Source organism: Patiria miniata, unplaced genomic scaffold (assembly GCF_015706575.1).
Source record: "Patiria miniata isolate m_02_andy unplaced genomic scaffold, ASM1570657v1 HiC_scaffold_5, whole genome shotgun sequence".
NCBI classification, from domain to species: Eukaryota; Metazoa; Echinodermata; class Asteroidea; order Valvatida; family Asterinidae; genus Patiria; species Patiria miniata.
The window spans coordinates 15,152,927-15,177,400 of record NW_024037072.1 but is presented as its reverse complement, the minus strand read 5'-3'; the positions used below and the strand labels follow the sequence as shown (position 1 = coordinate 15,177,400).

At 39.3% G+C, this 24,474-nt stretch overlaps 1 protein-coding gene across 4 annotated transcripts in view; it reads left to right on the top strand.

Annotated features, from left to right (window-relative positions):
* The window catches only part of LOC119741581 (myocyte-specific enhancer factor 2C-like), a 57,207-nt gene extending 32,899 nt beyond the window's left edge, over nt 1–24,308 (top strand). For 2 of the 4 annotated variants that reach the window (XM_038217387.1, XM_038217388.1), the window contains exons 4-10: nt 7,509–7,655; nt 9,116–9,497; nt 11,055–11,132; nt 12,419–12,585; nt 14,475–14,595; nt 15,691–15,841; nt 16,567–24,308. In XM_038217387.1, coding sequence (XP_038073315.1) covers nt 7,509–7,655; nt 9,116–9,497; nt 11,055–11,132; nt 12,419–12,585; nt 14,475–14,595; nt 15,691–15,841; nt 16,567–16,819 — 1,299 coding nt within the window. In that variant the 3' untranslated portion in view covers nt 16,820–24,308. The remainder of the gene's footprint in view (nt 1–7,508; nt 7,656–9,115; nt 9,498–11,054; nt 11,133–12,418; nt 12,586–14,474; nt 14,596–15,690; nt 15,842–16,566) is intronic. The other 2 variants (XR_005272751.1, XM_038217390.1) reach the window with 2 other exon arrangements.
* The last annotated feature ends 166 nt before the right edge of the window (nt 24,309–24,474 follow it).

The window sequence follows — 24,474 nt, the reverse complement described above, 5'->3', positions numbered from 1 at the left end:
CCACAGGTTAGTTGTTATTCACCCTTCTTTATAGACCTTTATCATGCTGCCACCATTTCAGTCATGTTCCCCGTATCCAATAACGGTACTGAATGATAATGTTTTTTGTGCAAAAAGGAACCAGACTATTTTTCCTTCCAGCTTCACTTTGGTTACGTTGATTTGAATGGGAAAAATCAAGAGGGCTGCAACATGATAATGGTCTATTAAAGATTTGGAGAGATTAGTTGCTTCAAACAAGATAAAAATGCACAAAAAGCAAATGAACCTGTGACCCTCTAAGCATGTCTTCTTTGCAGTTGGCCTTCTTGTAGAGTTTGTTCCCAAATTCGCAACCATTGTTTTGTGTGCATTTGGTTAAAAATTGGTTGCTTACAGAGTGCCACTCATCCAAAAAATAGTTTGACTCTTGTGTAATTAAGTTTGTTTAAATACTTCACAATCTTGGATGGATGTAAACAATTGGGCTCTGAGGGAAACAGAAAACATTGGTTCGTCTGATGCTTGGCAGGAAACACAGAAATCGGATTATGAAATGAGAATGGCATTCTGATTACAAATAAAGGCTCCTGTTCGTTTGTCTGTGTAGTGCACACCTAGACCATTATAGTGATTTTCTCGGATGGGCAGCGCAATACTAATTAGAAAGCGCAGTCGCTGGGCTCATTCAATTTTTACAAGTCCGAATTTTATGAGTTTCCAATTAGTCATTTTGTCTCTGGTTACCATGGCAACCCCAATGTCCGCACGGCAACTTCAGTGCCAAGATGACATTGCTAATAATAACTTGGCAGGGGGCCCGGGGGGGGGGGGGGGGTTAATAAAAAAGAAAGAAGAGTTATCGGACCCCGTCTGTACTTCTTTGGAAGAAGGCACCGAAAATAGTGGCCGGGCGTGCTAAAAATAGCCCCGAATTAGAGATAACCCACGTCAGTAGGCAGAGGCCGGAGCCGGTTGCCAGGCAACAGGCAGGCTTCCTGTTACCGTGGAGTACATTCTGGACATGCCTGTCTGCCTGTTGCGCAGGACTCCTGCCAATGGGATGAATCCTTCCCCGTAGTCTTACACTGCACGCTGTAATGCCGGGAATCTGGTCTGGCACATGCGGACAATGTTTGTGTGTACATGTACATTGCTTCTCACAGTCTTAGAAAACAAATTACTCATACATGGTATAAGTCAAGAAAATAGAACTTGTAGCAATTGAAGCACTGACAACAAGCTGTGTTTATGTGACACATTTTTTCTTGATGATGTAGATTTTTTTGTCCGAGTGCGCACTTACCACTTTCAGACAATCAGCACCATTCTGCACCAATGTCTATGGAAGAAAGATATCACATACATTGTACAACATTGACACATAAACATGTGCTGTTTGTTTACTCATGTACATGTACAGTCCAGTTTTTCTATTGGAGTACATGGACGGTTACACTGTTCAGAATGTACACACATGAAGTGACGATTTTCTGAAATGGATCCTTTTTTAAAATGCCAATTTGTGTACAACCAAATGCAATACCATATACATGTATCTGTTTTACATGTACATGGACTTGACTGAAAGTGTCTATCTCAGATTCTACATTTACATGAACCTATACCATAGTACCGGGTAGCTACCGGTAGGTCTAAAGATCTATGCAATGAACTGGCAGCAATATACATGTATGGTTTAAACTCAAACCCCTCCCCCTTTGTATCTTGTAATCCTGTTTGTCAATTATCTGTCCTATTGTTTCTCAGTGGCAGCACAGCTGTTTATGACAGAGCCTCCATCAAGGCCCCTTCATTATCAGCAGGTGCATTGATTCTTGTTAGGGCCTGTCAAGAAATTGGTCTTGTTTGTTGTTCACTTTAAAGTGCAAGATCTTTACCTCCTGTGAAAAACTAACAACTAAGTTTCTCTTTAAGAAAAGGATCATCATAAGACAGAGTGAAAAGGTCTATAAAATATCTTCCAAATACCGGTATGTCCATGAAGTATGGGATAATGCAAACCCATTGTATGTACCTAAGTGTTCAGTATTAGACAGTATATTGCAAAGCAAAGCAATAATTACTACAGATATGTATTGATGCTGAATTTGAGAAGTGTTTCAAAACAGCAAACCATGAATTTCTTTTCTTTTTGGTCATTGTGATTACGATGAGTATTTTTTAAGGGGAAGTTATGATCAGCTTCATGGCCAACTGATGCTTTGTCATGTGATAACACGTAGTTATTTTTAGTAAATCGATGCGGCCAGCAACCTTTTTAAACAAATTTTATGTGATAAATATGTAATTTGGAGAAACTTGTTGGCAGAATGGAGACCAATTTCGAACATGTACACATTCTGTAAATCTGGGTGAAAACTGGCCATTTAAGGTTACAAACGCATGATAATATTTTTCATTAACACATTATACATTTTAATGCATAATTGTACTTTAATTCCTGATGTATCCATACATTTGGTGCATTAGAAGAGAAAAAGGCTGGCCAGTTTCAGTCGGTATGGGATCTAATGGGCTAATTCGGATTCTTTCTACATTCTACGGTACATGTACATAATTTCCACAGACCACACGGAAGCCTATAGTTGGGTATGATCAAAGGTGAAGGAATTATTGGAGTAATTACGAGCAAATATTTTTTTCTTTTCTTTCTTACATTGTTCAAAGACACAGTCGACGCATTCACACCCTAGGAGGTCGCCAACAAGTGGCAGTCCTTATCTGCACACAAAGCATCATTCTCGGGGACATGTTACGCAAATGGGATAATCCGAAAGTAGGAACCCCGGCGTTCTTTCCGAGCCGTTGCGGTTTCCCGGCTTTTCCATGCGGAGCTGACGAGCCGAGATAAAAAATTAAAGAGAAAACACAGCAAATTAACTTGACACATTGTGCAGCTGGACGGCCCAGAAAGTGGGTCACACTAGGTGGTGGGGTTAATAGGCGAAAAAAAATAATCATCACACTGTGCCCGAATTAAGAGGTCGATCGGTTTCCACTGGCTACTGCCTGCTGTAAAGGTTTTACCGGAAGTTGTCTGCATTCTGTAGTTTAGAAGGTCTTGACTTGGTTTTGGGAAAGGAGGATCATTGCGAAGATTTTAGGCACAATCTATTTTGTTAGAAAATGCAAATATGTATGAAAAAGTATAACAAAATAGCAATTTGAACCAGGTGTAATTTTTTTTTTTTCATTTTTTTCCCAGATTTGTGGATTTTAAAAGGCCGAAATGAGAAGTTTTTGGTCCAAGATTTTTGTGAAACAATTGCAATGGGCAGTTTTTAGGAGTGCCGTTTTAGCCAAATACATACATGACATGTACTGTAAATAGACCCTGTGTTGCTCTGGTTCCTGTGCCAAATATTCCTTTCCTTACTCTCACCCCTGTTGTGCAACTCTGTTCCTCAATTCAAGGTTACTTTAGACACCCTTTTCAAATTTTAAAAACCCTGCTCAGTGTCATAAAGTTGCCAGACCGTTTTGCAAAACTTTTCTTTCTTGACAAATTTACAAGCAGTCTCTAATTTCAGACGTGTACAAATGAAGGAAAAAACACAGGTACCAAAAGGTGAAATTTGTTTATGTCTCCAATCTTAAGATTTAAGAGGCTGGTCAGAAAGGGTCGTCACCATTAAATTCCAGGAATCGACTCACGTACAATCTGCATCGGTGTGTATCGTAATAAAGTAGCTTTTTTTTATTGGTGACAAGTGCGGGATTGAAGGATTGATTTGAATCGTCTTTGTGATGTCAAGAAATTTGGAACCGCGTTTCAGGAAAAAGGAAAGTGTATTTTAATCCATGGTTGCAAATTTGCAGGAATTATCTGCTGCATTTTTCTAGAATAATCGTGTCTTTGAGAGGGCTTAGCCGTATCTTCCCATGATTGAATTAATGGGAGATGTACTGTAGACACCACGTAATTGATTTCTTTTTTTGTCCAAGATTTCCTTCCCGCTACTTATGACAAGTTTTGAGGAGTTGACAGATTCTCGGAAGGGGAAAGAATCGAAAGTTTTGTCGAGGTCTCAGGGCCAAGAGCTTCCTGATGTTTGCACCAAGGTCTGGTCAAGGTCTTAAAACCATGTTGGTTGTTATTTGTTAGGTCCGTTGCTTGGATCGAAAACAGCATCTTGAGAGCAGGGGTCTGTAGGTGGTGAGCTTCTTTTTTTTTGACACCGACTGAGCCAGGCCGGTGATTCATCGAGACGCTTCACACAGAGACGCCGCAGCCTGCCACAAAAAAAACCCTCAGACCCGGGGGTTTGGCAGGTACCTCGCTGGGGTTGAACTGAAATAACCCGGGCCGCGGCTATTCCTGGAGCGAGCGGTCCAAAAACGGTGGCACGCTGAGGGATTGGGGGCTATTTATGGCACGCCGGAGAAAGGGTATATGAACTGTGTATGCGTTTTGACCGCTTGGAAGAAAGTATGAGCAATCCGTGGCATCTGGTATTTGTTTTGGGAAGGGTAGATGAGCCTGGATATGAGACTCTGTACATGCACATCTACAACTAGATTTTGTAGATTGTTCCTTAGCTTACCCTGGTCACTGGCAGATGCTGGATTTTTCAAAAGGGGAGTGGCTTGGCTGTTGAAGTCCAAGATTTTTCAGGGGGGGGGGTGTGAATGCGGTGTTTCAGTCAACAGTTAAAAGGACCTGAAGCAGTGAATAAAGATGTGCAATATTGAGTATTATAGGGAACTTTAAGGAAAGTTGGGATTTTTTTCAAATATGTAAATAATTAACATTGGTCAAACGGGTGCAGGGTGGTTGACCACCAACAATCACTCCCCTTGGATCCTCTCTTGCTAGTTTTAGAACATCTTTGACTTGATGGTATTTGGTGAGTCTGAGTTTTAATTTGTTTACCTAAAATACATGCTAACTGCAACTTAACTTTTTCTCAACAACTTGCTTTGAAATGGTTCAAATTTGTCTCCATAGGTTTATTATATCTTCAACTTGTGAATTTCTTCTTTTTTAAATGCATGGGTAAGACTAACAAAAATATTTATTTTAGTCGCTTTTATCAGAGCCAGATTCTTTAAATACGAGAGGCGGAAACTTTTGGCAACTTTTTGTTAAGTACTATGGTACTGGTACTCCTGTTTTACTCAACATTGTCCTGCTTTGCAAAACAGCAGGACTACGGTAAATTTGTTAACTTAACCCTAACCGCCCTGAATCCTCCAAAATCCTTTTTGCAAATTGGAGGAATTTGCAGGATTGAGGTTACATGGCAAAAGTACGTTGCTGATTTCGTAGTACGCACTGTGTCAAGGTCTTGGGCCGGACCTTGTGTTGTTTATGCTCAGCCGTGCATAAATTTAGTCCTTGATTATACTTGACATCCTCCGCACTGCTCCAGGACGTCACTGCCTCTGCCTCAGCCTATTGACAGTCATAGCCAGAGGATTTTGCAGGATTCAGGCAGTGGTCACCCCTCCATGGACCATATTCAAGAAATACCGGAGGAATTTGCAGGATTGAGGCTACATGCTATTTTTCCATGAGGCCAATTGGAGGATTTTGTAGGATTGAGGCTACATCCTAGCAAAAAGGCCTAGGGAGTTAGGGTTAATCTGTGTGTTGCCTGCAGCACCAGTTAACACTTAAAAACGTAGTCTGTCCGGAGAAATGGATGTCCCCACGGCCCATCATTAAACCATAGGCCACATGCAAGGACAAAATAACATCCGGCCAAACAATTCCAGCGGCTCGTTGACTTATTGTTAAAAATTGTTTCTGGGAGGCATACTTCAGAGAATCTCATTATCCTCTGATTAGTAAGGAATTTAAATGTTTTGTAACTATTCTGTAAATAACACTGATGATGCCAAAACCTGTGGATTCAATAGTGATTCCATTTAGGAGTCACCTTTCCATTTGGAAATGAATCTATTTCTATCCGTCCAACAACAACAGGAAAGAACTTTGAATTTCACTACTGAGTGACAGTACTGAATTACTATGTCTTTAAAAGGAGTTACGTTGTTTATCTTGTAAAAATGATAATTTGCTATACATGTGATGTACATTTTGAGTGACATACAATTTGTTTTGTAGTGTCTGGAATCTATTCATGAGAAAATTGAATTGTTACTTCTGGGAATTGATTCCTCGGACAAATGGAATGACAAGATTTCGGATTCCATCTTAAGAATGGATTCTATCCGATTGTGCCTGAAATCACTCAAGCCTAAACCTTGGTGTTCCCAATTTTTTTGGGTACAGTTTTCTGGAAACAGTCTCTGTCAAGAAACAGTTAGCAGAAGGCACAGCAAAGAGCATTTTAAACTTGACAGGCAGAATTCTGCCAAAAATGGTGACACTGTGCTGCAAATCGTCATGCTCATCATGCAAGCATAACAATATCGTTAGCAGTTATCTCGGTACTCAGTCAATTTCAAGTGTGACAGGTTTGTACAATACGTTCAAATCTTGTCAAGTTAATATTTCACCAAATTGATCAATCAGCACAGTTTATTAAGTGCCACCGTGCTAAGTGAAGTGCCATGGCAAGTGTGGCAGTATTTGAATGCATGTACAGTGTCCATTTTGCCAGTTCTTACATGTAACTGATAATATTAATCTCAAAAAACACACCCTTAAAAATCCCCATATTTTACAAGTAAAAAAAAAGTTTACAAGTATATATAGTTTTTAATAGTGGGCTTCATGTAACAGGGGAACAAATTTTTTTTTTCTAATGCGTGCATTTGGGTTTCCTGCGATTTCCCAAATCCAACATGTACATGTTATGTACCTTGTCCTACATACTCAATTTACATTGAGTATTGTAAAGTCATCAGTAATGTGCTGTAGACCTTGACATGTTTGACGCGTTATTGGCTCATTGCCAATGAAAATACGAGACACTACACTCTGCATTGCATTATAGAACTAACCATAATAAGCAAAACCAGAAAGTAATAATTTTAGAGTAGACTGCGCATGAAAGACAAAGTCAGCTTAATTATATTATTATTATTATTTTATTGTTTAAGTTCGGTTTTTAGTATGTCCAGACAGCTTCTTTTTTCCACAAATATGCCCCCCCCCATCGCACGTCCCCCTCCCCCCTCCCCCCCTTAAAAAAACAAAGTATCCAAGTGTCCTTTTTGAAGTAATTTTTTAGGCTTATTTGAATCTGTAATGCAATTTGGTACTACAATAGAACTTGTAAAAACAACATATATCCAGCCAAAAAAATCAGGTCACTAGGGTTGTCGGAAAGAATATGTTTTGTTGTTTTCACTGTGAAATTGTAAGAAACTGTAGAAAATAAGCGCAGAAAACTAATAATCTCAGTTTATATTGGACACAAAAAAACCCAATGACTTGGATCTTTGTTTCTTAATTTTCCACTACATAGTCCTGACATGAAAAGTGAACTGATATGGACTGCTTTGTTTATTTTTATCTTTCCTTTCCTTTTTATTTTGTTTAATTTGTATACATTGTTTAATATCTATCTTTTGTTCAATTTTTTATCTGTCAGTTGCTGAACAAGAAAGAAAACAAAGGCTGTGATAGTCCGGACCAAGACGTAGAGGGCTACAACTGCACGTTGACACCGCGCACAGAGGCCAAATACAGCAAAATCAATGAGGAATTTGACCGAATGATGAACGGAAACATGTCAAGGGTAAGTCCGCTGATTTGAAAGACAAGACTTTTCTATGAATAGCCTCAAAATCAAATACGAGGACAACAATACTGTTGGCTCGACAAGAAAGCCGTGTCCGAATTACATGGCTACGGCTTCAAATTACACACGAGTCTATGGAAAGTGGCTGCAGCCGCTACCATAGACTCGTGTGTAATTTGAAGCCACAGCCAACTACGTTTGTCACGGCCTAATTAAGTCTTGCAGGAAAGACTGGTTCCCGCCCACCAGCATTATCAATGTAGGGACCTGGAGCCAATCTACTCTCGGGGCGATTCGGTTAGTGCACAAATGAAAACCAAAAATAAGAATCCTGTTTATCAGACAGTTGCAGATGTCTGAATTGAAGAGAGAAGTGTTTTTACGCAAGAGTAAAGCATGTGTACAAGTTGAACATTCATCAAAGGAAAACATTTGTTGTTGTAGAGCACTGACGGAACATCTTTATTCCTTTTATTCATATTTCACTAGCAACACTAGAAATTTTGATATTACACACAAGTTGGCTCCACTGAATCCAATGGTTTCCATCAGCTACATGTAGACGGGGTCATCTTTTGTTACCTGCTGAGATCAACAGCATCCAGCTAAAGTCTCACTGTGTTGAGTTGAAGATTGTTTAGGATTAATACTGGAGCTTTTGGGCAATATCATGAAAAGCGTTTTTACTTCAAATTTGTGTTCAAGTTTTATTCACCAAGATGCTACCGACAGCATGCTGCAACTTTTGATGTCTGGTTCATGAGAACAGGACATTGTTAGTGTGTTTATTTTGAATACATACATGTACATGTACCTGTACATGCTGTCATAAAAGAACAGGTACTAATGATGGATCACAAGTACATCACAAGTCCTGTCACAGTTCAATTCATAAGTCCAGTCACAAGTAACAAAACAAAAGAAGTAAAGGGGACGAACCTGCGTTAACAGGAGCGGAGTGCCCATCTCTCTTTTGTTAGCAATTGGGCCAGACTCATATGCTGCTGTGGGGGGATTGCCACACCTCCACAGCGAGTCTGTTACCTTCCGAGCATTGAATAATGTCGGTACTCATTTAGCACCTGGGTTGAGGGGAGTATTTGAGGTAAAGCGCCTTACTCAAGGACATGACACGCATGGCCACGGCTGTGCTGGAACCCACTCACGATCATGAATCGTGTGCTCCACCGCTGGACCACACGTGCCCACAAGTGTCAAGGGATGAACAATGACAATGGAATGCCTCTGTCACTGTTCATTTGAATAGCTTATGAGTTAACTTGGAACTGGATGACGTATGATTGACTTGTCATGAACTTCTGATGACTTGTGATCGGTCATAAGAACCTCAGCTTCAACGCTGAGGGTTTTTTCAAACCAGTTTATGATCTCAGTCGCTAGTATCACCATGTCTACCGGTACATTCACAAAAATGAGCCCATATTTTTGTTTTACAGGGTCAAGCGATGGCCAACAACTACCCAAACTCCATGCCCGTGGCAATCCCCATTTCTGAGCAGCAGCAGCAGCAGCATCAACAACAGCAGCAGCAGCAGCAAGCACACCAGCACCAGCAGATGACGCACATCTACAACAACAGCCCGCCCAGCCAGCCCACGCTGGTCAGCAGCCCCCAGCTGATGCAGCCGCCTGCCACGGCTCCCCGACAGAGCCTGAGCCCCCAGCCCCCGATGTCACGGATCAGTCTCAGCCCGCAACCACAACAACAGCAGCAGCAGCAGCACCATCACAGTCCACACATGAGGACCAGTCTAAGTCCACAGCCTAGCATGATGAGGAATACCATCTCGCCTCAACCGCCTCGTCCTGCCAGCACAGGTTAGTCTCAACTACAAAAAAAACAAACAAAAAACACCAATCCACAATTGTCGTCAGCAAATTGGCAGTTGTCATCATCGATCTCAATTATCCATACTGTCAAAATTAGTTTACAATTTGGCCTCATATTCCAACTTGGATATAGACAATTCCGAGCGCTATGACTCTACACCCACGGAGGCCCCCTTCAATGGCAAAAGCATTATTCCAGCTATTGTACAAAGCATCTGCCACCAGTACCCTGCGATGACGATGCATTATCACCATTGAAGAGGGCTGCATGAGTGTAGAGTAACACAGTCCAGTTCCTTTTTAAGTCTGGTACATTTTAAAAAGCCAAGCTTGGTACACAAAAATGGAAAAGTCTCGAATTCCACGGTCTTCTTTTCTGATTACAAGGGTGTGAGTAACGCTAACACGAGCTTGCTCTTGAAAATAAATGTGTTCTGTATACAGGAACAGAACATGTAGCCTAATTCTTTAGCTTGCATCCATAGTGGTAGATCTTATCCCTGTCTTGGTGCCATCAGTAATGGCCATAGTTTGGTGTGCCGGCCTAACAAAGGCTAACATAGATCTCGATTGAGACTTGAGGAACATTTTAATTTTTACAAACTGCACGAGGAAAGCCTGCTTATAAAGTAGGTTTATTCCAAGCAACAGGCCATTCATACATGTACCTTCATGTGACAAATTTCAGTCAAAATCATGCCAAATTCCCCAAAATCTAAAGTACGTGTATGTCCGTTTTGCTGGTGTGGGAAACATGGTTTTACTAATGTTATGTTTATGAGCGCATTCTGGTACAAAATGTACGTGTACCTTGGTTGTGGGGCTGCACTTTTTTTTGCTCTGCGGTTCATACATAATTGGTACTCATTTCCCCCCAAGTTCACACAAATCAGTTCATTTTGGCATCCATGCCACCTCACGCTGGGCACGGAAACGGTGCTTGCATCTCTGTACATGAATTTGTTCCAGATAAAAAAGGTTCCTTGTTTTTGTGTTTTGTCCATTTTGCACTTTATGTGAATTCAGGCAAGAGCATTTAAAATACAAAATACAATGCTTGTTTTTATTATTTGAAGATACTGAAAAGTTGAAGTTTTAACTGCATGGTGATTATAAGAAGGCGCACAAAGTGAAATGCGTAGGGGATGGCGATGTTTCTATTTCTTATGATTCTGCTTTCAACACTCCAACATGGCACCTCAGTCATTTCCACAATCTTGAGCATCATGATCCAACTTGCTTCAAAACAAATAAATAAATAGAAAGAAAAATAATAAAATAGGAAACCAGGAACCTTTTGTTTTTTAAAAGGCTGATCACTACTTTTTTCTGTTGCCTTAAAAAAAAAAAAAACCTGTGGCTTCAGCAGCACTTTTGTGTGTGTTTTTCCATCCTCTCTCTCACTCCATGCATGACTATCCAACCAACCAACCAACCAACTGGGGGCCACCTGCATAATGTGCTTGCCATATACACTCATAACACTGGCTGCTCACTGGTACTCCGCATGCTGCGACCGGTACCCCATCTTCCCCCCGCCACTAGGGTGCTTGGTGAGCGTTAGCGAGGACCCCGACAAAACAAACAGCAGAGACAAGACAGACTCCGAGCAACGAGAAGGAGGTAAGGCGAGGGAAAGAGTTGGGGGGGGGGGGGTTAGAAAGAAAACGGACGAGCAGAAAAAGACAAGTCAAGCCAAGTAAAGCTGGTCCCAGAGCGCACAAAATTCCATTCACTTGATTCAGAATGACGATTCACTGGAAGTCTTTTCATATATCTGGTCCTCACAATGAGCCACATTTATCCCATCCATTAGCAATACAGGGTAGTCCTATACAATAGCACTGCCCGACTCACAAGTGACAGACAGTCAGTGAGTTAGGTAAAAAAGGAGACACTAGGCCTGGCCCTCTGGGACCAGCACAAAACATGAGGAATTTGCAATTCGCACTTCACTGCACACACTTTCATACACTCCATTGCTTTTGTGTTTTCCCGGGGAGTCACGGTAAACAGTCTCACCTGGTTGCGCTTTGATTATATTTGTCACACCTTACGCTCACGCTGTGACGTACTTCACGCAGGGAGAAATCTGGTGCATCAATTGGCTATCACATGTAATATAAATGCTATGCCAGGCTAACGCTACACGGTTCAGAGCATTTGCTTGCAAAAAGAGCTACATGTCAATAAATAATTCCATTTGCTCCTTGTTTGGAATCCTCAAATTTACCAAACACTGTTTTTACCAATGACTTTAAACATACGAGGCCCGTCTGTGGCTTTTTTTTTCCCTTGTTGCATTTTGTCTTGTGTTTCCCACTGACAGTGCATTGTGTTTGTTGTAGCAAGCCTGCCTGGTTAAATGTTTCCTGTTGCCTTTTAAAACAGATAACCTGCATGTCTGTGCAGCTAAAAACCTGTCCTGTTAAAAACAATCTGTGTCTTCCTTCATGTACTGTGATTGGACAAACATATTAACAATAAATCTAGGCTTCATGGCCAAGAATCCTGTTCCAGTAGTGTGCTATAATTTGCCTGTGGGCACAAACCAAGTGGTCTATTCCAAATGTCACATTTTCTTTGAAAAGTTGCATACTTTAACAGGTGAAATACATGCTCTTCCTTCTACCTGGAAAAAAAAAATATTTTTTTTTTTTTTAAGTTTCATTTATTCATCATTTCATTCATAGTTTTCCATGGCATTTCTTCTATTTTGGAGATGGAATCTTCCAGATTTTGCAATACCAAACGTGAAATTGGGTATTTAAAATCTTCACTAACCAGAAAACAACACTGAATGGTGCTGTTCAATCTGGTTTTTGGTTTCTTTTCTTTTTTTACCAGGGAAAAATGATTCTTAAGAGTTCTCTTATATGGTGTTTCCTTTTGGATGACTTATTTTCCAGGTAACACGTATCTGGGACCTCCACACAGCTCCGGTGTCATGAGTCCCATATCACCCAACAGTGGCACCAACAACAACCTCCCACTGAAATCCATGAACAAGCAGCAGTTCACGCATCGACATGGGCTCAAGGTTGTCATACCCACGTCAAGACCCGGCCTGCAAAACGTAAGACGACCGGTCGTTAGTGTGTGTATTTCTAACAGTTTACACAGAGGCGTGGCAACGGAAAGTGGAAACGAAAAGTGGCGTGTTGCGCGGTAGCAAACATTTATTCATGGGTGGAAATATCACCGAGTTACGCGAATTAATTAACGAAAAGTTTACAGCGCAGTCTCATAACCACCCAGTCCTAGATTGGTTGGAATGCAGATTGATCGCTAGTCTGTGGAACATCCCCTTACACAGCAAGGGTCTATGATATGCGAGCAGATTCGGCGATTAATTATGCAAAACAAGTCTGCGCCTTGACCTCGAGATTCTGACCATTCAGTGGGCGCCTTCTATCGGGTCTTCTGTAATCAGTTGTTGTATTACGAAAACATGGCAGCCAAATTGACCAATCAATAGTTTAGTCCACACTTCTGATCAAAATTACGTCACAATTTCTAAAGTTGACTCTGATATGCTGACGCGCGGGGTGGCATAAAATTTGCATCCTTACATATATCGGACGTTGGTTCGAAGCGGGCTTCGTTGAACAACAGATGATACTCGGACTAATTTATCTCTCAGTATTTTGAGGAAAAAAAAAACACTCAACTTTCTGAGCAAAACAGTATATCGCACTCCCTCGTGGTGTGTGTCTTCACAGTAGAAACTGTCCATTGTACTTCTATATTGTCAGATTGAAAAGAACATTCTATTTTTGTTACCCATGAGGAATGCTGTCTACTGTTGGTGCATGGAGTCCACCCTCAGTGTTGTCCGAGGGCTTGCGAGAAAAAAAATATCACAAGATTACTTGAGTGGGACTCGAACCCATGACCTCCGACCTCCATGATATATTTATATAAGAAGTGCATATGGAATTCCTTTAAATTTTTTTAATTGTTCTTTTGTTTCGCCCCCTTAATCCTCCATTTTTAAAGGTGTCTGTAGTTTTTGAGCCATGTATGTCCATAAGATTGGTAATACACTGTGCAATTACAGTCTTACATAGTCGGCTTTATCTCATTATTTAAGGTGATGACGCAGGTCTATCCTTACGTAACGGTTTCTTGGAACCCCTGATGAAAATGATGCATCTGCACTGAATGTTTTCCATAGACAGTGCTCTGTTGAAGATCTACAGTTGTCAAAATACCGTTCATTTTATTTTTCACCTGTGAAATAATGAGCGAACCTTTGTTTCCGCCAGTCGTTGGCTTCATTCGTTTTTCTTTGACATTTGGAGAAACTTCTCGGTACAAAGACACTTTTGCGGAAGTGAAATGAAACCTACACAAATTCCTTGTGGCCTCGTACTGGTTGAAAACAAGATAACGAGGAAGCAGATTGCGAACTCATAAAACTTCTGGATAAGGTTTTGCTTCAACCTGCCAGACTGGAAACTTGTGCGTCACGCAGTGAAAACACCCAATGTACAATTGTTGTCTGCTGTGAAGTAGTATGTGGCATTTTGTATGCCAGATGGGTGAAGATGACGGAGCTGAGGGTGTCATTTGCCCTCCAGGGGGTATGAAACCCATGGACTGTATCACAAGTAAAAACACTTGTTTTGTTAAACGTTTTTTTTTTACAATTTGTTGGAGTCATTATAAAGTAACAAAATATGATAATAAAAATGTCCGTTTGTACAAATGGGGGTTATTTTTTTTGGGGGGGGGATTTCTACAGACGAATTTTTATGTACAATCCATTGCTTAAGTCTTTGATGAAATATGACATGCCAACGCGCTGGGTAACATCGCCTACCTTGTTCCCATTGTTATTGGAGCTGTTTTGTATGTACTTATATTTTACATCATGACTGTGTTGTTGTCTTGGCCAAGGTGTATCATAACCAGAAGAGTTGATTCTGATTGTCTGTTTCCTCTTGTTTGTATTTTCCACAGAATATTGGAATCTCTTTAAATCAGTCGTTAGCCACACCCACTGTGTCATTAACCACGCCCAGTAATCCGCACGGCGTAATACCAAACTACCCATCAGCCCTACCGACAGGATACCACACAGGTAAGATAAACAGTATTTTGCATGCTATAAGATAGCCCTGTTTGACTGTGACCTAAACTCATTGAGTACTGAATAAACTGCCTTAATATAAGAAAGATTGAAAACGATGTGCTGTGACATTCGAGCTAACATATCAGCATGCTGTTTCTAGGGGGCGCCATTTTGAGTTGTTAAACCTCTGTCTTGAATACTGTATTTTCATTGGCCTAGAACGATCACGTGTTAAGTTTATAAAATGTCATGGCACACTCCCTGTGGGATATCACGTACGTGATATCCCACCGGAAGTGTGCTATGACTTTGTACGTACGGTGTGAAACGCTTGTATAGTTGGTACCCGCGCTATTTTCACCATGTTTTCACACATGAGTGGGAGCAGCGAACTAGCAGACGATCAGCTGTTTCGAGCACGGTACGCGACATGCATGTAAGTTGACATTCGATTGTCCACGGATTGTCATGATTGTTGTGCTTACTGCAGTTTGTTTTCATGTTTTCAAAGTCCAAAGAATCCAAGACAGAGGTATAACAAAACAATTGTTGCCTGCTGTGATGTGGGATATGACGTTTTGAACACCCTCAGGGCGCATAGCATGCCCCCTTCGGGTGTTCAAAACGTCATATCCCATATCACAGCAGTCAACAATTGTTAATTGATATATTGGCTGACTGTACAGAAAGGGTGAATTGTTCTGTCCAACCTCAGTCATAGAAATAAAATTGCTTTGATAAGTTTGTGTCAGCTGGGTTCTTCACAAAATGTCGGACCAGCTCGCAAAGGCGCAAGACGAGGCAAGCCTAGGAAAGCTGGTCCGAGAACACACCGAATTCTATTCGATGATTCAGAATGGGTATTCACTGGAAGCCTTTTCATAACATCTGGTCTCCACAATGGGCCGGATTGAGCCATTGGCGTTGCAGGGTATGCTATACAATAGCACTGCCCGGCTCATAAGTGACAGTCAGTCAGTGAGGTACAGAGAAGACTCTTGGCTGGCCCACTGGCTCCAACAAAAAAATTAAATCATTTATGGCTTCCATGCCTACTACATCGGTGATAAAACTGGCCAACATGTTGTCTTTTTGCCCTTTTAGGAACCGAGTTCCAGTTGACAAGTGCCGACCTCAATCAGATCAACTTCAATTCGCCCAGTGGGCTCACGATGCCCAACTGGCACACCCAGTCCACCCAGGCAGGACCACTCACGGCGGCGATACAGGCCGCAGGAATCACGGGCCATCCACTGTAAGTGGCATTCAATTCCTTCAAAACGAGGGCCAATTCAGTATTCAGACTTAATGTCATAAGCATGGTATACTCAGCGCCGTCCAAGTGCTTGTGAGGAAAAAAAACAAAATCTCAAGCTGACGTATCTTGAACCAGCCAGCTGACCCTGGTAAGCTCGGTGGTTGAATGTAAGATGTCTGTAGTAGTAAGCAGGAGGTCCTGGGTTCAAGTCCAACCTGAGTAAGCTTGTGAATGTTTCTCTCAAGCCCTCAGACAGCACCTAGTATTACAGTGCTTGTGGAATTAGGAAATAGGGAGTGCGCAAAACCCCAAATCTGAATTTATATCTTCCCAACACAAAAAAAATCCATCGTATAGATCGCATTGCAGATATACCAACGGTTGAACGCTCTTGGAGATTTTTATTGTTGCATCATTTTTTTTTTTGAGACAATGTTGCCCCTGAATTTAGGATGCTCTTCGCTGTGCTTCTTACAGTCTCTGCAAAATATGCCAATGGTTAGTGCCAATTCTTCTGCAAAAGTTACTGATAGTGATGCTTTTAGTCATTTTGCATACTTTACTATTTTGTTCATCCAAATGTCTTGATGACCTCTTTGAACTCTTTCCCAAATTCCAAACGAAAAATTGGCCAAAAGAAGCAAAAGATTACGTCATTCAATAGGAATTTGCTCTTAGTTTCCTCACGTTTTCAATTTTTTTCCCTTCTCTTTTGTGCACAGGAGTGTATCCACGTCATCCATGCCGGTCCAGAACTCCTTCACCACCCCGACGTCCATCAAATGCGAGCCCCTGTCGCCCCCGAGGGACCGCAAGCTCAACCCCCAGATGATGCCCAACCAGCCCAGTACCTCGCCGGGGCCGGCTGACCCCAACGGTTCACCCCAGTACAGCGATCACGGCGGGCGCGCCTTAGTGGATAAAGACCTCCCGCCTTCCAAACGGCCCAGAATATCGGAGGCGTGGGTCCGGTGAACAGGTCTCCGATGTTTTTAATTTTTTCCTTCTCTGGCCTTTTACCAAATTTAGTTCCTTTGTTTTATAAAGGCAATCACCTCCATTTTTGAGGAAGTCTTATTTTGTTTTTTCTTAATGACAAGGGGCCACTAATTTGCAGTGGAAGAAGAGCATGTGTATACTTCAAAGCTGTAGGTTTGTTCCAGTCTTTTATTATTAACCAATATATTATTATCTGTAATGTCACTATAAACTAAATAGTGCATTTAAACCATGAACCGTATCACGACTAGTGGGGAGGGGGGGGGGGGCACAGTGTTTCTCTCCCCCCCCCCCTCCGAAACTTCTTGTAATAACTCTGGAACCTTTAGCTGATCAGCACGAAATTTGGTGACTTTTCTTAACTTCAGGGGTCAATATGATTCCATACAAATTATGTAGTGTTGACAGCTCAGTTTACGTGGCAGCAAAAGTTATAAGCCCTTCTGGCATTACGGGATGTTCTATAATTGTTTTTCCTCAATTTTTTTAAAGACTAATCTCTTACAAAAAGAAACCTACAGCTTCTGAATGTGTATTAACACAGATCTCCATTACTTCTACTGCAGTCCATTCAAATTAAAAACAAAACTTCCTAGTTTAGGAGGGGTGGGGGTGACTTTAACCCCCCCAAAAAAGAAAGTTACTGCCCAGATTTTCTTCCAAAAGGCTGAAGATGCTGTAAAGTATTTGTTCGTATACATTTTGTAATCTTGGGTTGTCGTGTTTTTTTAGTAAACGGAGTGCACGTAACGCACTTTGTGTGGATATCTCTGTGTTAACGTATATCTGCACAAGTTGTCTGTCAGTGGGGTATTGTTTTTGACGTCAGTACAGAAATACAGCTGCACAGTGCACGCGACCAATATCTTCTCAAGCACCCCTTTCCACCCCTCAGAAACTAAAATTATTAAACAGAATGTCTTGTAAGAATGGAGTGTGTTACCCGTTTTCTTTTCTTGTTTTGTCTCGTACTTTGAGTTTGTCTTGTGGCTGTGCCATTGTAACAAGAGAATTGATTTTTGGTGTTTTTGTTCCTTTGTGATGTGATTCAAATTTGTATTGACTTAAAAAATAAAAAAAAAACGATTATTTTTTAGAAAAAGATGTTTATACACAAAACAATTGGGGGCTGGGCCCCAACAGAATTCTTTGCTTTGTGTGGACTAGCATAGAGATGTATTTAATCACAAGCGAAATATTTTATTTTTGTTGAAATTTGCAAAAAAAAGCTGTAAATTAGGCTTTTAATACAGATGTATACAAATTGTTTCTCTAGATTTGCAACAACTCTCTTGAAAACCTTTTGCGTTGAATCAGTGATTTATCCAATATTTGCAATGAGTTCTGTAAAGGTTAATTCCTTTTTCCAATTTTGACTTGCTTTTTCCTTATTTAGAACCAACTGACGTAAGCAAGGGTGAGATTTGTCAAGATTTTGTTCCTAATTTCAGGACTTTTCATCGGGAATTCTTCCGATTTCAGGATTTTGAAAGAGTCCCTTTTTAATCTGTAATCCCTGAGGGTTTTACCGTAAAGGTGTTTTTACCTTTCAAAGTTTAATAGAACCCCCCAAAAATTGGATATTTTAAGAGATGCCTTTAGGCAAAGTACAAACATATACCACAGACCCTACGTTGCCCTGCTGCCCCAGGGAACCTCAAACCCTTCGCTGATTATTTTGTGGATTTTTCATTCGATTAAAAATTGAAGAACATATATGATCCTTATTTGGAGTCAAAATTTTTTCCTTGAAAGCACAGAAATGTCCAGCCTTTTCATAGAATGAAATAACTTGGGTTGCCCAATATTTGCATAAATACCTATAAATACATGCAAATATTTAGATTCTATTCATGAGCACAATGTAGCTCTCGTTAAACTACGTGTATAATGTATGACCCTCGCGCCAAATATCTGTTCTTCTTTCCTTCTTTTTTCTCTCCAAATATTGGAGTATTCTGTTCAGCAGTTTGTGAATAGCGCATCTTTTTGTTTTTTGGATTGAGTATACATGTACATGTATCTTGTAGACTTTCTGTTCCATTGACTTAATGTGTTTTGTGTTACACAAGACGGTTATTGATGTATATTATTTTGACTTTAATAGCTATTTTAGATTTATATTTCAAAAAAATGGATGTTCTACTATATAATTTGTGTGTATATAGCATTCAATTAACTTAACAGGACTAGGATGCTGTTTTTGTATACAAAGTAATTATTAAAAAAAACAAAATAGCACACTAGTCAACTACTTTCTATAAAAAAAATATAAAAAAAATTAATGAAAACTACATTGAAATAAATGATTTTTTTAAAAAAGACGAATGAACTGGAATATGTTTTTTAAGATCAGGGAAAAAGATTGGTTTATAAAGCAGCTGTAGAAAGATATGTGGTTTTCTTTAAAAAAATACAATTTCAGATTGACATGACTTTAAATATTCAACACTTCCAAATGGGGAAATAATATCTGTACAAATGTAATACAAATGAAAGTGTATAAGAAAAAAGGAAAAAGGAAACATGAAAATGTTACAATAAGAAAATCTGTATATGGGATGTTGAACTTCACTAAATGTGTTATCTTTATTTACAGTTATTTCAAAGTATAATCCATATTATTATGGCTGTCAAGAAAGTTATCCAAACGATGTGCAAAGTATTCTTTGCCCCCACCCCAAAATAGGACTGCTTTGTTTGAAATCAGAAAAATCTTGAAACATGCTATCTCTGTATCAAAACTTGTAATGCACATGTTAACTTCGGGTCAATAGAATACTGCAGCTATTTTCTTACTAAAGCATAGATCTAAAACAAACTCAAATCTATTGAAATTGTATGTATATGTACAGTTCAAACAGGGGCAAGGTATTCTGTGCCACACAATCTACCGTTCAGATATATAGCTGATGAATATCTTACTCACAGATCTTATATTATAGTACTGAATATTTTTCTGGCAGTGGTGATACACAATTCTGTAAATAGCTCCATATGGGAATATGTCATTTGTCATTCGGGTTTTGTGGTAACTGGCATGGCTGGTACAAATTTTTTTTTTTAACCCAGGGCTCATGTCTAGGTCTGACAACAAATATCCATTTAGCCCCGCCCACAGTGGGCAACATGTCTAGGTCTGACAACAAATATCCATTTAGCCCCGCCCACAGTGGGCAACATGTCTAGGTCTGACAACAAATATCCATTTAGCCCCACCCACAGTGGCAACAACTTGTGCATCTCCAATGCCACACTGCATGTTCAAGCAACACAGGTCATATGCACATGTAGTCTGGTTCCCAGACCAAAAGATTCCGACTATTCTGTGGTCAGGTAGCCGCAAGGGTTAAAATAACAAAACTGACCAAAACTGGGCAGGATCCTTTGCAAAAATGTCCAAATTTTGCCGAACAAATTTCATTGACACTTGGATATGTTCGCAACAGTGTAAAATAGTTTCTATTTTTCAACAATATACCTGTCATGTTTGTTATCGGTTTTGAAAAAAAAGTTCATAAATTCAGTGCTTGCATTTAAAAAGATGCAATGCCAGGTATATTAGCAAGAATCTGTATTAAATGTCCAGTGTGCAGACGTTGTGTCTCGTGCGAGGGCTGTTGGGCTGTGCTGTGTTATCTTCTAGTTTTGAATGTTGTGCTTACCTGACCTAAGATTTTGTCAGAATGGTTAGAATCATTTGGTCTGGGAACCAGACTAACGCACATGTCATCCTTGTGCACGCATGTCAGACATCAGTCACCGCTGTAATTGGTCAAAACATTGGAAGGGGCTTCATTGAACCCTCTCTGTAAAATCTGTACAGTTGCTGTAAAATGGAGGCTCTGTTGTGCGCTTAGCAGTGCCATGAGACTGGGCCAAGGTGGTTTTACTTGTTAAAAGCTGTCACTACTATTCACGTGCCACACACCCAGCACCTTGTCGTAACCCCCTGTTCTTCCTTTTCACTGGTTCTCTGTTCTCCCTCTCCCTTCGTCCCACCCAAGTTGACCAGAGACTTAATAATGTCACACCATGTTTCATTGCGTAACATTCTTAGAGCCAGGTGGGGGACTCGCGATTGTGTCATGAATTTTCATGATTGGAATATTGTCCCTATCTGTAGCATGCGACAAACACCAGAACTACAGTTTTGCAAGTTCCCATCACAGACTTTGGGCAGAGCATTCTGTCTGGAACGTTGCGGTCCCCTATTCTTTTCAGAACTGCATATGGTGCAACCGCATACTTTACTCTAATTGCTGACTTTACCATGCAACCCTTCAAATCTTATTGAAAGCAACAGGAGTGGGGTGATCAAAATTAGAACTAAACTTCCAAAACAACCCTCAAAATGACGACCGTTTGCGGTCTCAATTTCATCAATATACCCCACAAATACCAAACGAAGAACCCAACAATCTGTGTGGTGGTCTGCACCTGGCTCCCACAATGCATTGCGAAAAACAAACAAAGTGTAACATCATCACACCTCCGATCTATTCCTCCACACAGCTGCCGCTTTCTTTACAAGCTTGTACAAAAATGCTTTATCTAAAAATACACTTCAGTAATAATGACTGCATCAGTTAAACGCCCGTATATATTGTGTATTGGTATTTCCTTAACAGTTGTATAACGACATTTTAAAGACAAAAATCTGGACCATTTTATTAATCCAATCCCTATTTTCTGTACAAACATTCTTTTGCTTGACCAACGGTGGAATATCGCGATTCTGTACATACTCTGAAAAAAAAAGTATTTTAATTGTGCATGTACTTTAATACAGAAGTATTTTGCTTTGGTTTTTGAATAAAGCAAGTCCTATAGATGATATTTTCTTTTCGGTTTTTAATAGTTTGATTTTGCATTGTGTAACACAGGTCATTTTGTGTTTGTTAAGAAGTAGGACTTTACAAAATCTACATTTCCCTCCCAAAAACCCCAACAATCAATATTTGGTTTCAAAGCAACTTAGAAAGACAATTAAAAAAAAAGAACATTGCCTTTGGTTTCTTAAACTGCATTCTGTGGCTGTAATTTCAATTGATTCCAAAGCAGTTTCAGTAAATTGAAAAGGTTTTTTTTGTAAACATGACCTTTTTTTTCCTCGTAAAACATTGTTTTATTAAAACCTTGATACGATTGTCATATTTTCTACTAAGTAAAATTACGTTATGTCCAAAATGATTTCTGAAGGTTAATGCAATGAAAAGTGGTTGAAGTAAGTGTGCAGTGAATTCTGGCGAATATGTTACCTGCTCTGAGAAACTGGAAAGAACATTGTTTAAAAACTTGACAATTTGTTGGCTTTTTGCTTAAACAAAAAACTAAGAACTCCCCTTTTGAAAGACACATATGTTAATAAAATAGAACATGCCACTGAGAAGTTGCCAGCAACAGTTCATACTGTACAGTTTGTCCAAAAAAAACCACCTGTTTATGGGATTAAAAAAAAAACATAACTACAGTTTTAAAAGGCCTAAATCAGTTAAACCACACCTAAGACCAATTCCACATTTTAAAAAACCTCTGTTTTCAAAGAGCACGTTACATAACATGGCAGGAGTCAATGGTACATTCACATCAGCTGCCTATGATGGAAACCAGCAAAGACCGAAAACCAGTCTTCTATCGTTACCAATCAAAAGAAAGTGATGAAAATCAAAACATCGAAATTGTGATGGTTGAGCTTGAAATTCAAAAGATTCCATTCAAAATGTAATGTGACAATTATCAGCTGTTGACTTTTATATAATTTTGTGAACTTATCCTGTTTTTTTAAGGAAAGTTCAAATTTAAGCTCGATTGTTTTGTTTTTTTAAACCAAAGGTTTTTACAGGAGTGATGTTGTTTTTGACCACGAATGATGATTTGTACATTTTATTGTAAACTGGAAATGCGATGTGGGGTTATTTTTAAAAAAAAAAGGGGGGGGGGGCTTTTTTCCCGAAATTATAAATGACTGTTAAGTTAAAGAGACCAAAATTAGGGCAAACTTTGTGCTTGCCAAGGGGATTAAATGTTGTTTACCCATGGTGTTGAATTATAAATTCATGTCATTGTAAATAGTTTACATTTCTCTTGTTTAAATGTCACAATCCTCTGTTTGTTCGACATCTCAGTGTTTTTACTTTTTGGGGTTTTCATTTTATTGTTCCATATTTTGAGTTGCAAAATTTGGTCATGTGTTTTGGAGGTCACCATATATTATCTGTACATCATGTGTTAATATGTTGTATGCAAATTGAAATGCCTGTACAAAAAAACAAAACAAAAAAGACAGAGCAAAATTGTGTAGCACGTCTGTACAATAAAACAGATTTTGAAAGTAAAGCCAAGGCAATTTGAGGCATTTTCATTGAGGAAAAAAGCAGGGATCCCAATATCCGAATATCGTCTTTTTTTAAGGTAACCCAAAAAGGGTGAAGTATGAATAATTGAATAGAAAAAAGCAAACATATTTTTCTGCTAGGCTGTAAATTTTTTCGTCAGCTCATCTAATTTGGATAGGATTAATTTGAAAAATATGCCAACAAGCCATCCTCAAAAACAGAATAATTCTCTGTCTGTTAGGTTTTTTTTCCTTTTTGTGAAAAGGATATCAAACAAGGCCTCATTAAATGCAATTGAGCCATAGAAGTTCAGAAAATCGTGAATTTCAGGTTTTTTCCTTGTTTTCTTTTTCGACCTTTATTTGTGTGATTCCTGTTTACCTCTTAGTGAACTGCCTTCATTAAATTGACGGCCCTACATTCAAAAAAAGCTAATCCTATATGTATACAGATATTCTATGTTAACAGGTTTGACACGTGTACATTGAAATGGATTGTAATATTAAAAACAATATTTGAAAATAAAGTAACTTCACTCTTGCTATATCAAGGGTGTCGAGGTTTAATTTTGTACTGGCTTCATTGTATACTGTGTGAACATTGAAACAAAGACACAAATATAAACACATGATTATTTATTAAGCTTGTATTGTATGTTAATGCTACAAGTAACAATGTTGATATGACTATCGAGAAAAAAAACTTAATGTAGCAAAATTTTCAAAAAAAATTAAAAACTAAAAACTAAAAAAAAAATGTTGTTATACCATGAACTGACAACCTCTCCATTAAAATGCATTAACATTGTTAATCAGAGGTTGTAAGTTGGTGGGTTCAGTGAAGAAATGTGGAAATAGGGAAGAGAATGTTTAAACAAAAGTAAATACAACTTTGTCAAAAATACTTCCCAGTATTAATATCAAATATGGAGATATATATATTTTTGTTGGATTTTTGATGGGGTTCTAAGCAAATTAGTGAGTTTTTTCAATAGAATTTCAAACAGCTTTGAATGTTGACGTTATACATCTGCTTTTAATTACCACTTGTTTGCCTACTTTGTACCATATTAAAAAAAAATCACTTTGTGGAGTTATTGAAGAAAAAAATATACAAAGTTTACCTCACTTTTCATGTGTGCTTTTCCACTTGTTTTAGTTGTGTGTTGGGAAAAGGGGTTATTTTTCTTAAAAAGTTTCCCATTTTTTATACCATAGTTAATAGCAGGAGCAGCGGTTGTTCATTTCCTGAAAAGAAAGTCTGCAAAAATCCAAATGTCATCAGGAGAGAAAC